This window comes from Cygnus atratus, chromosome 1 (genome assembly GCF_013377495.2).
Source record: "Cygnus atratus isolate AKBS03 ecotype Queensland, Australia chromosome 1, CAtr_DNAZoo_HiC_assembly, whole genome shotgun sequence".
NCBI lineage: Eukaryota > Metazoa > Chordata > Aves > Anseriformes > Anatidae > Cygnus > Cygnus atratus.
Genome location: NC_066362.1, coordinates 38,451,253 through 38,467,736, shown reverse-complemented (window position 1 = coordinate 38,467,736; position 16,484 = coordinate 38,451,253). Strand labels below are relative to the sequence as shown.

The 16,484-nt window shown below is 41.2% G+C and overlaps 1 protein-coding gene across 1 annotated transcript in view; it reads left to right on the top strand.

The window, feature by feature from the left end:
* The window catches only part of PTPRB (protein tyrosine phosphatase receptor type B), a 59,574-nt gene that overhangs the window by 30,551 nt on the left and 12,539 nt on the right, over positions 1-16,484 (top strand). Inside the window, 14 exon segments of the mRNA XM_050708295.1 lie at positions 507-767; positions 2,914-3,180; positions 4,433-4,696; positions 5,676-5,939; positions 6,448-6,711; positions 7,454-7,717; positions 8,607-8,876; positions 9,520-9,783; positions 10,665-10,928; positions 11,403-11,684; positions 12,893-13,171; positions 15,094-15,126; positions 15,129-15,242; positions 16,163-16,406. Coding sequence (XP_050564252.1) covers positions 507-767; positions 2,914-3,180; positions 4,433-4,696; positions 5,676-5,939; positions 6,448-6,711; positions 7,454-7,717; positions 8,607-8,876; positions 9,520-9,783; positions 10,665-10,928; positions 11,403-11,684; positions 12,893-13,171; positions 15,094-15,126; positions 15,129-15,242; positions 16,163-16,406 — 3,334 coding nt within the window.

The following is a 16,484-nucleotide window of genomic DNA, read 5'->3' as shown; positions in this document are numbered from 1 at the left end:
CAAATGCATTGATAAAAGTTTGAATTCTTCTTTTATACCACTGTAAATTTGGAGTTTCTCCCACCTTCTCTGAGATACAAACCAGTGCAAAATCAATGTCACTCTGAGCCTATAATTTACGTCCTTATTTGTCACAGCTAAATTGACCTAGATATATTTTATGGTACAGATGTTTTATGGCCCTGTCTACCACCCACAGTTCAAGAGAGGGCTTACTGACTTCACTGAATTTCTATTCACACTAAAATCAACTGGCATAAATTTAAACCTAAGCATTGCAGCCATAACGCATTACTGAAGTCTGCTGCTACAGCCCCTTACTTGAAAGAGCAGCAGAAATAATAGATTTGTAAGACTGGCTTCCTAGAGGAAGGTAAAGAATGTCCTCAGTGCTACAAATATTCTGTTGCTGTCACATTTCTAGCTTGATCCCTTACAGCAGCTTGAGATTTGCATGTGTGTTCACTACCAAGTCATGTTCTTGTGGTATTTGTGTACTTTTACAGCTCCAGAGCCTGTTCTTCAGCTCCGTGTGAAGTATGCTAATGAATCCTCACTTAGTGTCATGTGGATGACCCCTGTTGCAGAATGGGACAGCTACGTGGTTTCACTGGGAGACAGGGATCTTACTGTCATAAAGAAAGGGCTTGCAAAAGAAGCTAAAGAATTTACTTTCACTGACTTGGTACCTGGAAGAAAATACACAGCTACCATCACTACCATTAGCGGGATATTAAGCAACTGGACTTCAGTGGAAGGAAGAACAGGTACTATTTTGTCAATCTATGTTGATCTTTATTTCTGTTAACTATCAACAACTTTGCTTGCTTTGTAGTGAAAAGAATGAACACGGGGTCTAAATATCAAAAGCCTTGAATTTATGTTTGCTTCCTCAGTAGAAGAGTTACTTTTCCGAGTCTCTCATTCCTAACTCTCAGATATCTTGCAGTATTTATTTAAAGTTTTGGAAAAAAGTGGATATGTAATTCTCAGCAAAATTGTTTTTTGAAATACTATGTCATAACTGATCAATCTACATTAGCATAAGATTCTATATAAGAACAAATCTTAGGGAAGGTCACTCCCTTAAATTCAAAGCATGCATCATCTGGAAAAAACACACAGGAAAATGTTGATTTAGGATGAACATTCCAAGGTTGACAGACACAAAACATATGTGACCTTGCAAATGTATTTTGAATCTCTCTGCTCTTCTGATTCCAAAATCTGTATCTGTTACAAGTAGAGTGATGACTGTGACACGAGGAAAGTCCCATTCCCACCCCCTACTGGGTGCTAATTTTGTGCACGTGTGCAAGTTTTAAACCATATGTATTCCTTTGCTCTGCTTGACTTATGCATTCTCCAGTGCATGCAAAGTCTTAAAATATAGCTCTGATCTGGCACAGCCCACAAAAAAAAAAACCAAGCTGCTAGTGTATGAATCTAATCATGCCTGTGCCTTGACAGTGGTCCTTACTAAAGTGTTGCAACTCCTTCCAAGGCCTGAAAAGTTTGACTTAAACTTTCATTTCTCTGGTATGTGATTAAGTAGCTGGGATTTCACTTCCTTCTGCCTTACACCCCTTTAGGAGCCCTATTTAGGCATAGAGGTTACAGTGGCCCACTTTGCTAAAATGAATCAATGCCTGAAAACACATCAGGCAGGGATAACATGCCAGCAGTACATTCGAAGTGATAAAGAACATCAGTAAATTTGAATATAGGTCTCAATAAGCATTCCAGACCTCTGGATCTTCTTCCCAGCAGGACAACCTACTTGACTTTCAAAATAATGCTGTAAATGACAGAAATAGGTTTTACATGCACCCCGGATTGATCAGCTTTTAGAGAAGCCTGAGGTATCAATAAAAGTGCCTTTAGCAGAGCCATCTGGCACTTCCGGGTTGGAAGACCCTAGTAAGGTGGGCTTACTATGTTGTGACGGTGTTATAAAACACGTGTGATTTTTGGTTTGCATTTATGTGAACATTGCCTTTTTTCATCTTTGTCTAATTTTCTAGCTTTTGTTAATGATTGCTAATCCAGTAGTATGTATGCAGAAAGGCTGATAGTAACAAGAAGCTTGCAATCACATTTTCCAAAGTCTGAGGGCTCTTTATTTCAGTTTTGCTTGGTCATGTGTGAAGAAATGCTTAGAAAGAAGTAACTATATTTTCATGTTTTGAACAAATATTGTTTTGTTTTGTGTTTTGCTTTTTTTTAAAAAAAATGATTTTGAGTAAAATCTGTGGTAAATACTCCTTCTTGTTCTTTCTTTTTCCTTTTTGGTGTGGCTAAGTTCACCAGCTTATGCTTAGATAAAAGTTATGTTTGTTTAATAATTAATTCATCTTTTGATGCTAGAAAAGTTATTCTGCAGACCTTATGACATAAAAAGTAAAACCAAAAACCTCCATCTCAGTACATCCTGAAATTAAAGAGTCAGATGTAGAGTTCTCCAAGGTATAGATGACTCTGTCTGAGGTATTCATCAAACAAGTGTGCCATTTAATAAGAATGACAGATGGAGAATAGGAGAGGAAAGGGAAAACAAAAGAACAGACTCTATTTGAAATTGTCATAACTAAAAGAGGTGATTCCCTAAATTTTGTTTGATGGTATTTGTAAAATGCTGCCTCTTCCAGTTCTCTGAACTTGAGTCATTTTGGTCTGACCAAGGAAAGCTGTGCTGAAGCCTGAAAGACCTTTCTGTGCCATAGCTTCCCATAGACCACATCCCATCAGACAGGAAGCAGTCTACAGATTATTTTTAGTCCTGTTGAGTCTGGCTTCAAATTGGAATGTTCTTTTGATGTACTTCCTCAGTGTGACTAAGCTTGGGTTATTTGGGGGGGTTGCTTTGTTTTATTTTGTTTCTCCTCAGTAACATAATGACAATTTGCTTTGCAGTGCCAGCCCAAGTGACTGGTCTGACTGTGGCAAGTCAGGGATCAACCAACAGCTTGTTCACCAACTGGACGAGAGCACTGGGAGATGTAGACTCATACCAAGTACTACTGATTCACGAGAACGTCGTCATTAAAAATGAGACTGTTCCCAGTGAGACCACCAGATACCACTTCTACCCCCTGAAACCTGGAGGACTCTATTCAGTTGTTGTCACCACTGTCAGCGGGGGGATATCTTCAAGGCAAATGATCGCAGAGGGGAGGACAGGTAAAAAAGAAATACTCCAGCTGTTAAATTCCTAAAAGCTGAATTTATTAAAGAGAATGGTCTTGCCATGGGACTGGGACTTCAGAAATACGTGGGTTTCAGCCATGTACTTCCTGTGTGTGACCTCAGACACATTATGGGTCGAGACTCAGGTTACGTTGCTTTATGGAGCCAGCTGCTCTGCCTACAGCAGGACAACTCTGTAGCAAAGATAAAAAGATGTCCTGAGGTTGCTGTACAGCTGCCGTGGGTGAATCACTCCTTGGAAGGTCCTTTCTTGTTGCCTTGACTAGATGGCAGTATAGGGCAATTGCTCCTCACTGAGGTGTCCAAATTAGCTGCCTAAAGGTGGTAGGATGAATTTGGGTTGCAGTCTCTCATGACCTATTCTTTTTCTCCAACATTAAATTATGTCAACCAGTGATGCTTACTCCTTACGAGGCTCTCCTGTACAGCATAGGACAGGTTTTACTATTGCATCAACTTCTCTAAGTTTAATGACCTATGAAATGTAATAGCAATTCTTTGGATATTTAAATAGAGGGGAAAAGTTGGCAACACAGTGCAATTTCACCTTTTATATGAAGTTGGCAAAAGCCAGGCATTCTGCAATTTGCTCCAACGTTCTCCTTGCAGACAACTATTTTCAAGCAGAAAGAAAAATGAAAGCAATTGGAGAAGAATAACACTAAAAGACTTGAAACACATAGACATATAATGTGAAGTGTAATAATTTTGATTCTGACAGCTGTGGTAAGTCAGTTCAGTGTGTCAGAGTCCTGTGAAGATATAGCAGTTCCTTATGATTAAGGTCTGCCACTGTAATAACTCAGATAGTTTTGTACCTGAGACTGATGGTGTTCTGGCTGTTTGGAGACTTTGAGCTCATCTTGCTGGCTGGAAAAAACAAACTGCATTCACGTTTTGGCCACTAGGCGTCAGAGAACTCATTGTAAATGAAACGCATTCTGCTATGGGCCTCAACGTCATACAAGCATCAGTGGTTATCGCTGTTAGTGAGAAATGGCACTTTGAGCAGATAACTCATCTTGTGGGATTTTAGGAGTGATGGGGTGATGCCACCACAGACGACTTCCCTCACTGTTCAAAAAGGCAGACTGCTGCCAAGTGGGAGTCAGTGCAGAGCTCCCTAGTTCTAGGCGGTTTATTTTGTAGCATTGAATTCCAGGCATTCTCAACAATAGGAACTGGCTAGTTACAGCTCTTCTGTTTTTTCCTTTTTGTTGCACAGTTCCTTCCAGCGTGACTGGAGTAACAGTAAATAACTCAGGTCGCAGTGACTACCTCAGTGTTTCTTGGCTGCCAGCTTCTGGAGATGTAGACAGTTATTTGGTAACACTATCGCACAATGACCAGATTGTTCAGACTCTCACCATTTCCAAATCCCTCAGTGAATGCTCCTTTAGCAGCCTTACTCCTGGAACACTTTACAACGTGATGATAACCACAAAGAGTGGAAAGTATGAAAATTACTCCTTCAGCCAGGAACGAACAGGTAAATAGAGCGTTTGAAGAAATCCAATCACCATAACTACATTTGATAGCCATTATTAAAAACCTATGAATATCTGACCAAACTGAGATGGGTGAGAAGAAGTTGGAGGGTCAAACCATAAAATTTCAGCTATACATACTTTATCTTATTCTTATGCCCTTATTGCTGCTATAAGTCATACAAAATGACCTTAGCATTAATAGAAGTTGAGTGTCAGTTCTTGTGAGTGAGCAGAAATCATGTATCAGTTGTGGCTCAAGTGTTTTATTGCTCTTAACCTCTCTACGTGGCTCTTGAAATATATCCTGCAGAGAACCCTCCAAATAAGTTATTCAGACACTCAAAGAAGGGGATAGGAGCTAACTACTAAAATATTAGTAAGATGCCACATAAATGAGTAACATCTGTGTCTATTGTTTATGCAGTGTTCAAGGAGATTATAAAAGAATAGAGGAATTTCAGAGAAAGGTGGCAATAATGACGGAAAACTTTTCCAAACTTCCTCAAAGATTGAAAAGAGGGGCATTTTACATTTGGTAAACCAGTAAAATAAAAGGAAATATGGTAAAGCGTGTTAAAATGACAAAGAGCATTAAGTTAGCACAATAAATGCAATTTTAGGCTTCTCATGGTGTAAGTGAAAATCCAGGAGACGGCCATATAAATGAGGAGAAGCAAATCCAGGACCAGTGTCAACCTGTGGAACTCACAGCTATAAGCAAAACTGACCAAGTTGTTCCAAAAGACTGAAAATGAGAAAGGCAGACCATTGTCGTATGTCGATGTAAAGCAACCTGGAAACTACACAGTTACTATTTTAGAGGGTAGGGTATTGCTTAAATCCATGTTGTGGTCTTTTTGCAAGTTCCTCAGAAATGTCTGGTAATTACCACAAATATAATCCCTCTACAGCAACTCCTGTTATTTCAGGAAGTTACTGCTTTCTGAATCTTTAATTTTTTATTTTTTTTTCTTTCAGTCCCTTCAAGTGTTCAGGGACTTACTGTCAGCAATTCAGCCAGAAGTGACTACTTGAAGGTGTCCTGGCTACACGCTTCTGGATATTTTGATAATTATGAAGTGATCATCAAGAACAACAATGATTTCATCCAAACAAAAAGTGTCCCAAAGGATGAAAATGAATGTGTGTTCACTAATCTGGTCCCGGGGAGGCAGTACAGCGTCACAGTCAGCACAAGGAGTGGGAAATACGAAACCAGTGAGAGGGTCTATGGCAGAACAAGTAAGTAAATACCCCAGAAAGATCCTGAGACAATCCAGGATTATTTTTTTATTTATTTACTGTATATTGCTCTCAAAAATACTGTATGATTTGAACATAGGTTAACTCTTGAGTGTGACTCTTCAAATGCATGTCATTCCAAAGATGGAAAGCAGTATTGAGTTTATGACTGATGTTTAAGTTACAGACATACAGAAAGTGAAAAAGAGACCTGTGCTGTGACCTTGGAATGCTAAATCTTGAAACATGGAAAACTGAAAATCAGAGCTGTACAGATTTCCACATCAGCTTAGTATTTACACTTGAGCTAGGCCAGAAGGTACAAGATGAGGATTTTTCTTGTCATGGAAATGTATAAGGATGTGTAAGGAAGCTAAGTGCCATCTACTTCTTTTAGTAAGGAACTGAGCGAAAAGTTTTAGCTCAGTAATGTGGCCTCAGGGCTGTTACCTTTTTTGCTGTGATTTGGTAAGAAGTACTGAGAAGTTTTCCTTTCTCACCTCTTCAGTGCCAGAGTCAGTGAAGGAACTGACTCTTAGTAACAGAAGCACAGAAGATCTGCAGGTAACTTGGTCAAAGGCTGAGGGTGATGTTGATAAATATGAGATTCAGCTCCTCTTCAATGATATGAAGATCTTCCCACCCATTTTCCTTGGAAACACTGTCGAGGAGTATCGGTTCACGGCTCTGACTCCCGGACGTCTATACAAAATTCTTGTCTTGACAATCAGCGGAGATGCACAACGTGCTACTTTCATAGAAGGCCTGACAAGTAAGAAATAACATGGTATTTAAAACATGTGTTGGGGCTTTTCTAGATGAAAAAATGAGGCACAGAAAATCAAGGCTGAATCATGATCTTATTTGAGTTCCTGTAACACTGGCATGAACACAGATCTCATTGAAAACCACACTACATCAGCTAACTTTATCTGCACTTAATAAACAGATGTCACAGTCGTCAATATGTGATTGTTGGCAGATAATCTGATGTGCTGCATAGGAAGGGTGTTGAGATGTCAGTGTGAGGGTTTCTGTTATTCTCACACATGCCATTTTTTTGCTTAGTATCTCTGGGTAAATCAGTTAAGTTATTTTGCACCTCTGTTTATTTACCCGAAACAAGTGGGTGAGATGGTAACTGCAAAATGGCTAACCAATTCAGTGTACATAAAGAGCTTTGATCTTCTGAGGTGTTTCTAAAGCATCACTTGAAAAAGAGGGAAGTAATCCTGATAAGGAACATTTTAACTTTTTTTCTGTTTAACTTGCTTACATTTTCTTTGCTGTTGTTGCCATAAACACTTAGAATTGCTTTTCTAAAATAGTACAATCCAACACAAATGTCTGAAGCTTTACTTGTGTTTACCCATGAGTGAAATTGTTTGTACCCGTAAATGCTCTTTGTCCTTTGAATCATTTGCTATGGCCATAAAAATGTAAGGATCTAAAAGTCTGAATGAACCAGGAACTTTGTGAGCAGGTGTCTTTGTGTTCCTTTTTTTTTTCTCCAGTTCCAAGTGCAGTGAGAAACATTCATGTTTCACCTAACGGCATGACAAACAGCCTGAAAGTGAGCTGGACACCTGGAGGTGGAGATGTTGATTCCTACACAGTGACTATATTTCAGCAAAACCATCAGCTTGGTTCCCAGAGTGTCTCCAAACACGTCTCTGAGCACACGTTTCACAAGTTGGAAGCTGGGGAGCTGTACCGGGTGGTGGTGCAATCAAACAGCGGTGCCTTGCAAAACAGCTTAGCAGCTTTTGGGAGAACAAGTACGTTTCTTTTGAGACAAGGAGCAAGTTTCATTGTGTCTACCCAGCAGCTGACTCGTATGAAATAAGTTACACCCTGCCTATGTAACACACCATTGAGCGTGGGGAGACACAGACTCAGGAGAAATGTTTTTATTTCAAAGAGCTTGAGTCCTTGCTCTTGCAAACACTTAGGTGTGGCTCCATTAACAGCAGTGAGATCTGTCACACAAGTAGCTTTACCTGGGTAAATGTGTGTGGGATTCAGGTTCCCAGCCCACAGTGTGCCTTTGTAGGAAGAATGAAGTTCCATCCCTGCCCAGTCCTGTGCCTGAATCTATCCGACACATGTATCTGTGGGACTCTCTGCAGTCAAATGCTGTGTGCTGGCAGTACTCATTGCATGGTTAAGGCTTCTTAGACGATATAATGCCCCGATACACTACTTGTCAGGATGCAAAAGACAACTTGTTTTTAATCCATCTTCTCTCTTTTGCACCTGTATGTTTGCTGGGGACTTGACTTTTGTGCAACAGCAGGTGGCTAATGTTTTCTATTTTGTGCCACTATTTTGAACCAATTTAACACTTTTGTATTTTTTGGTTATTCTCCATATGCCTTTCTTTTCTGCTTCGGACAGTTCATCCAACTCTCCATCCCCCTTTTCATTATAATTTAAGTATATCTTTTGCTTTTCTATGCTCAGTTCAGATATCCATGATGTTCTGTAACTTCACCTGACTGTATTTATGTCTAGGATTATTTACTTGTGCAAATACACGCACAGGCATCCATCACTTTTCCCATGAATGAACATGCAAATGTATATTCTCTATTAATTACTCAAAATTGTGTACCGAATGGTCCTTATTTCACCTGGTAATGTCATGCCTTTAATTGTTGCTTCCAGTTCCAGCATCTGTCCAAGAATTATTAGCCCACCATGCTTACAGCAGTCATTCCTTGTTAGTAACCTGGCAGAAAGCTCCTGGTGTAGCTGAAAGATATGACATTCTACTCTTGAATGAGCAAGGAGTCCTACTGAGCAACAAATCAGAACCAGCTACTGCCAAACAGCACAAATTTGAAGATTTATTAGCTGGCAAGAAGTATAAAATACAAGTTTTGACAGTCAGTGGTGGACTCTTCAGTAAACGAGCAGAAACTGTTGGCCGAACAGGTAATTAGAACATCTTGGTTTATTTATAGCTCCCTCAGTAAGATATCATTGAATACATGAATCATCTGTATATCTTGATACTGGAAAGCTTCTGATAAGAACAGACTCCAGATATTTATGCATCGTTTTTCCTGTTATGTGCTTGATATGTGACTTTGAAATTTGCTGGCATAATAAGGTGGCCAAGGTGGCCATAGTTCATATAAGGATACTAAACCAAAGTGCTAAGTACTTCCCTCAGTCTATCCTTTATGGAATGATCTGAATTCCTTATTGTTACAAAGTTTTTAATTCACAGTCTCAAGGCGCTTAGCACAGGAGTTCATGTAAATAAGAATCTCTAAACTTTGAGCCAAGTCTTGCAGTCTTCACTCTAGTAAAGCTTCTTGTAGAAATTAATGGACAGTTCTGTGGTGAGCACAGGCCAGAGAACCAGGCCTACTGGGAAATACAAACATTATATTGGAGAGACTCAGTGGCACCTCATAAATGCTTTTTCCTTGCTTATGAAAGTTGCTGTTGACATTACTTAGCTACTTGTGGCTTAATTGAAATATGTTACAGCCATAAGTTACTTTATTTAAGGTTCGTCTTACTGGATAGTCACCCTAATACTTATTCTTGCATTTATCCTTCTTTTCAGTTCCAGCAGCTGTCACAAATCTGAAGGTCACTGAGAACACCACTGACCGACTGTCCTTTAGCTGGACCACCTCACAAGGAGAGCTTGATTCATATGACATCTTCCTGTACAACCCAGACAAGTCCCTTCATGACAGGATTTCAGGAGAGCAGCACCTTCAGCAATGTTCATTCCTGAACTTGCGGCAAGGCAGGATGTATCGAATGGTGATCGTTACCCACAGCGGAGACCTCGCTAACGAGTCATCTGTCTTTGGGAGAACAGGTAAGAACATACAAGAAAAGCAACTGTCTCCAATGTGGTACTTGTGAGAGACACCAATGAGCTTGTCTGAGTGTGATGCTCACGCTAGATAAGGGCAACAATTAGACGTATCAACGTTTTCTTATATATTAAAGCATTAGACAAATAAGAGGGAAAATTCTAGGTTATGTGGTTACAAGAAGAGAAATGTATCAGAAAAGGTTTACTATCTATGTTTTACAATAGTTCCCAGGTACTCAGGTCAGGAGAAGGGCATCCAATTTATGCTGCATAAGCTTTACAGGAAAACACTTGTCTCCCACACAAAAGCCAATACTGGTCTGTGAGCGGAAAAGACAAAAAGGCAAAGCAAGTAGGGTTAATGGAGTAGACAGTCTCCCAGTGAAATAAAACTTGTTTCCCATGAGGAGCTCTGGCTGCATCTCCATATTTGCTCAGCCACATGTGAGGAGCTGAGTTTCCTAAGTAGCTCTAGCAGACCTGACCATCTGTGAAACCTTCCTTTGTTCTCTGATCCGCAATGTAGTAACACCTGTGTACCACTGCTTCTGGACAGCGATGCACTTTCTCCAGCTACCTCAGAATTGGATGTTTCCAGACACTGGCTAGGAAAAAGCTGCTTAACATTTGCAAAACTATCTATTATGAACATTTCAGCTCCTTTTTGGGACAATGGCTGTTCAAAATATGAAAGCAAAGTGTTGAGATTTACTTCCTGATGCTTCCTGCATTTTTGGCCAGCTGCGGTGTCTGTCTATATTACTACACGGCTGTCATTATGTGAAACCTTTATATCTAAGTATAAGGTCTGTTTGACCTTGTTGCTTCTCCTCACCCTAAAGAAGTTCTACATAAAGTAATATCCACTCCCTTTTTTTCAGTACCAGCACCAGTTGTTGGTCTCAAGGCATCCAACAGAAACATGACAGACAGCCTGTGGTTCACCTGGGGTCCAGCAGCAGGAGACGTCGACTTCTATGAGCTGAATCTTTACAACCCAAATGGGACACAGAAAGAAACGTGGCACAGGAAAGACCTGAAAGAGTGGTGTTTCCAGGGGCTTGTTCCTGGCAGAAAGTACACGCTGGTTGTGGTGACTCACAGTGGTGACCTGACCAACACGGCAAATGCTGAAGGAAGAACAGGTAAGACCCAAAAGGTTTGGGATTTTGTTTAGTCATCTCTGTCAGGATTCAGATCAGTTCACAACTATGCAACAGACTTTTTTCTGATGATGAAGGATTTATTATTATAAGAGTCACTTAAGCTCTAAAAGAGGAAGGGTATCCTTGAGGGTATTAAACCAATGGAGTGTGATTTTGTTCAGCACCGTTTTTCACAGAAACACAGAATGGTTTAAGTTGGAAAAGACCCCTGGGGTTCATCTGGTCCGACCTCCCTGCTCAGGCAGGGCCACCTAGAGCAGGTGTTTCTTTCAAAGACTTACGAATACATAAAGGCTCTGGAAGTAACCACAGTCAGTGCAGATGCGGTAACTGTGTATCCAGGATAACATCACCCACTTTGTGGTGCATGAAGAAAATAATAGATGTTTCATCTCACTTGTTTCATGTAAAAGTTTGGTAAGAATCCCTCTCTTTTTTTTTCTTTCTGTGTAGCACCCAGCCCTCCTAACTCTGTCTCCTTTACTGATGTTGCAAACACTTCTCTGTCAATCACATGGCTGGGTCCTCCAGACTGGACAGACTACGATGATTTTGAGTTGCAGTGGTTCCCGAAGGATCCCCTCACAGTATTCAATCCCTACAGCAGCAGCAAATCAAAAGTACGCATCATCTATGGCCTGCGACCAGGAAGGCTCTATGAGTTCAGTGTGAGAACGGTCAGCGGTGACAGCTGGAAGACATACAGTCAGTCTCAGTCTGCAAGTGTGAGAACCAGTAAGTAATGATTTCCATTGCCCCCTAACACTCAGCTAGAGAAGTTGCAAAGCTGTTAAATCTTACCAATTCCTTTCACAGTTAGTAATTTCCATTTACAAGTTCAGGAATGACTGGCAATGAATTCAGCTGGACTCTAAAATAAACCCTTGCTGTGTTCAAGGTCAACTGGTCAAAGATTTAAAATGGGCACACACTTGCAAACGTCACATCCAGAGTGGGGCTGTGTGGTTGCTGAGTCTGAACTGATCCGTTTCAGGGGTGAAATGAGGCTGAATATCCAAACCTCTCTGGCATTGGGGACAGTAGGATATTGAAATTGTCAGAATATTTCTGAACAATCAGAGAGGAAGGCTGAATGAAACCCTGCTGTACTAGATTTGAAACTAGAAGCAAAGTGTTTCATTGGTGCGCGCTTCTGACAGTCAGTGAATGTCTGGGGGTTTTCATCACCTCTGCCTGGCTCTAGCAACCTCAGTAATAGGCTGATTTGAAAAAGTGACATAGAATTGTAAAAATAACTGAGCCTTGGCGAACTTTCCTGTCACATGGTGTGGGGTTAAGCTCCAAATTCACACCAGTGTTTTGTATGCTGAATAGCTCTTTAGCGTAGCTACCTCTTTCACCTGTATTTAACTGCTTAAATGTAAGCAGGTGCCTGCCATCTGAAAGTGAAATCCTATTCTTGCTACATGTCATGTTATATACGATGCTCCAATTTTACATGGACAAAACATACTTCTCTGATATGCTTTAGTAATATGGACACACCGAGCGCTATCCAGCAAACCCGATCAGTAATGAGATAACAATATCAGTATTGACTGATGCTGTTAGTCAGATGTAACCTCCAAATAAATTGCAACACAGTGCTAGAAATCCATTGCTTTCCAGTGTTGCTTTTCTTAAGACTTCAGCAAGTTATTTTGTTTGTTTATTTTTTCACAGTTAATTATTGAAGCTTCACAAACCTGATGAGGCCAGTGCCTCTAGCTCCAATTTCAGATGGCTGAAATGAGCTAGACTGCCTTGCCTAATAATCAATCAGCACACGGTTGCAGGAGAGAAATTTTGGCTCCCAGCCTCGTGCTCTGATCAAAGAGTTGATGTAGAATCTAGGGGTGCTGCCTGAGCCGTGGAGTTAGCAGAAAAATAAGTGATGCTTGTCGCTTTTCTCACCGAACTTTAATTTCTTAACATCTCTCTAGAACCAGACAAGATACAAAGTCTTCACTGTCGGCCCCAGACCTCTACTGCCATCGCGTGTTCCTGGACTCCTCCTGATTCTGACTTTGATGGATATAGCGTTGAGTGCAAAAAGCTGGACACTCGGGAAGTGGAATTTTCTAAAAGGATAGAAAAGGACAAATCTCTGCTTAATATCATGACCCTCGTTCCCCACAAGCGCTACCTGGTGTCCATCAAGGTGCACTCTGCAGACATGACAAGCGAAGTAGTTGAAGACAGCACCATCACAATGATCGACCGTAAGTGGAAGGCAGAATCACTGCGAAGGGCGGCAGTGAGCAGCTATAAGTAATTGCTTGACAGCAGAAGTTCTGAGCTCTGCAACTGCCAGTACGTGGCACTCTTAATTGGGTAGCCAAAGAAGAGAGAACTGTCCTTTGGCCCCTGTTGTGACAGGCAACGTGGGTTTTTAACTATCCTGCCGCTCAGTACATTGCCAAACCTGCTTATTAGGGTCATTCACGAAATATAGCTTGATAAACAAGAAGAATTATCCTGTCACTCTGATGGTCAGTCAGCACCAAAGATGTCCTCATTATTACACGCTTTTAATTGTCCTCACTGTTGCTGCTTGGCTTCTTGTGCCTGGCTGTTTCCTCTCACAGACAGTAGCTACCTTCAGCACAAAGATCCCTTAGTAACAACATTGGGTTGTGGCTCTGGGTCCTCTTTGGGCTCTCTGTGCTCTCTTCTGAGATGCTGCCTGACCAAATCACCTGTAAGAATTAGACCTGAGGGAGGATCATACATTTCCAAAGCTTGTGCTTTGAAACAGTTTCTGCAGTTTCTCCACCCCTAGGCCTCTTGATACTCTTATTTCTCTTGTGCAGAGTGGAGGGCAGCATCTGCTGGTGCCTCTGTGCTGCCAGGCATCTCTGCAGTCAGCAGCACGCAATGGCTGGCCGTAAAGCTGCTCCAGTTTTAGCAGCACCTCTGAATGCAGTTGCGTAGTGTAACACGGAGGCCTGAACAGCCCCAGGGCTAAACTTCTTAAAAATGACAGGATGGCCAAGAGGCCTATTCAGAGTTGCCTCTCTGTCTGCTTACTTAAAGCCACACTTGTGTGAAGTGCCAGATGGTAAAAGTTATGTTTGGTTTGGGAGAGTTCAGTCACAAACCCACCTTTTCCCTGCCCCCAGGCAGTTGCCTTTTAATGGTAACTGTGTCCATCTCCCTCCTGTACTACAAAGAATGCTACAAGTTCAGGTGTAGTAACAGCCCATGCAACAAGAAGTTGGACTGAGTCCTGTTTGAAGGTTAGCTGTTCCATGTTTGCTCTCAATTGTTTTGCACACTGCTGCTCTCCCAGTTTCTCATTGTCACTGGAGGCCCTTCCCCAAGGCAACACAGCTCTTCCCAAAAAAATGAAGCTTGGTTTTAGAGATTTAAGAGATTTAGCTAAACACCATAAAAATGTGATTTTTTGGTTCTTTTTCCAGTCTGAAACCTTTTGAAGTTAAGCTACCTGCTTACGCATTTGACGTGCTTTCTGTACGTGCAATATAATTTCAGTAGTGCAGATTTTTAAATGATTCTGCAGTGTAGATCCTTAAAATCCCTACTTTTGCTGCACTAGTTCTCTGAAGGTTTTTCCCTACATTCTTTGCTTTCCACTTTAGTTCTGCTGTGTCACTATTTGAGGTATAGCTTTCTATCATACAAAGAACATTTCCTGTAGAAATCCTGCAATCAACCTGGAAAATGGTACTTTGTAGTTGAATGCTGTGTCTGACTGGCTCAGTGCTCTTCATTTGGAAAGGGAAGCAAACATTTAGATGCTTAAAATAGGTAACTTCCTGTAGTGAGTGTGCTAACTGGCCTCCATACGCCTGATTTATACTTGTGTCATATTTAGCATCTACAAATTCTAATTTCCTAGATTTAGCAAGACTTTAATGCATTTCCATGTGGGCTTCTGGAGGAATTCCTGCTGAGGAGCTGCCACTGTTATTATGGTTAACTCATTGCTGGCTTGTTTCATCCTTTGGCAGTTTCGCTGTGGGAGATGAAGACACTTTCTTGATTGCAAAGAGAAGAGATTCAGAAACTTGGGTCCAGTCAGCTGAGCTTTATATGCATTTCCCTTGCTAGGTGTAGCTCACAGCAAATACATAGACAATGCTTTTTTCTTTTTTTTTCCTTATTTTGTTTAATTTTTCAGGTCCCCCTCAGCCACCTCCGGACATACGAGTGAACAAAAAGAGGTGCTGATTACCAAATCCTCCATCAACTTTACTTTTAACTGCAGCTGGTTTAGTGATACCAATGGAGCTGTGAAGTACTTTACTGTGGTTGTCAGAGAGGCTGATGGTAAGTGTCATGATTTAATACCGTTCTCTCTGTGGCTTGTACAAGTCACATGCGGAGGTACATTCCCATCACTGCACAGCAGAGTGACTTCTCATATAGTTGCTGAGTTTCACAGAAGTTTTGGGCTCCCTAGCCTGGAATCTTAAGCACTCAGTTTTCTCCTCAGAAGGTCAATAGCAACAGCAGAGCTCAGCCAGAAGCAGCCTTTTCTGCAGTTGGCCTGTATGTGACAAAGCAGGTGGATGTCTCAACAATTAATATGCCGTTTTTAGAAGTGGCTTCATTTACTGGCATGCCAGGACATATTTTATGATCCCTAATAAAATTTCTTAATCTCTCTGTCCATCAGCCCTTAAGTGAAAAAGCAGAGGTAGTATTTCCACTGTCTACTTTGTTGTGCTTGTACAGACTACAAAACTCTTTGAGAAAGTCTTTTACATGTTACTCTGAGTTTCCTTTCAGCAGACTCCTGTCGTTTCCTATTGCAGTTTTTCTCTGTATACACTAGACCCTGCTAGTCCATTTGTGGGATTTTTTTACTTGCTTTTTGAAATAGCTGGTAGTAGGATCCAGGATTTTGGACCACAGAGATTGCCACCAACAGCACAGGAAAAAGTGTCATGGCACTGAATTTAAGCTGTGCACGCCTATTACAGTTTGGGGTCTGGAAATGTTACTGCCAGCTATTCTGAGGTCTTCTGAGGAAATCTGTTTGAAGTTCCCCAGAAAAGTAGTACCAGTGTTTATCCTAGAAACAAGGTACCCAAGATACTCACGGGATAGCCAGTGCAGCCCTCCAAGGAATGCTAGGAAGCTGGATAATAAAAATTTTGTCTGTCAACACTTTGAGCCTATAATGCTGCCATCACATTAATGGCTGTGATATGTACACCTTCTCTCTCTCTCTGCACATGATGTAGGTAGTGAAGGACCAAAGCCTGATGAGCAGCACCCATTGCCTTCCTACCTGGAGTACAAACACAACGACTCTATACGCATCTACCAGACAAACTATTTTGCCAGTAGGTGTGCTGAAAACCCTGACAGTGACTATAAAAGCTTTGACATCAAGCTTGGAGGAGAAATGGAAAATCTGGGAGGAAAGTGTGATCCAGATCAGCAAAAATTCTGCGATGGACCCCTAAAGCCTCGGACTGCATATAGGTCAGATTTATGTTGGTAACTGTGCTCTGTCACATTATTAGGCATGGTGCTACCTGAATGCCTGATACACTTGAGCTT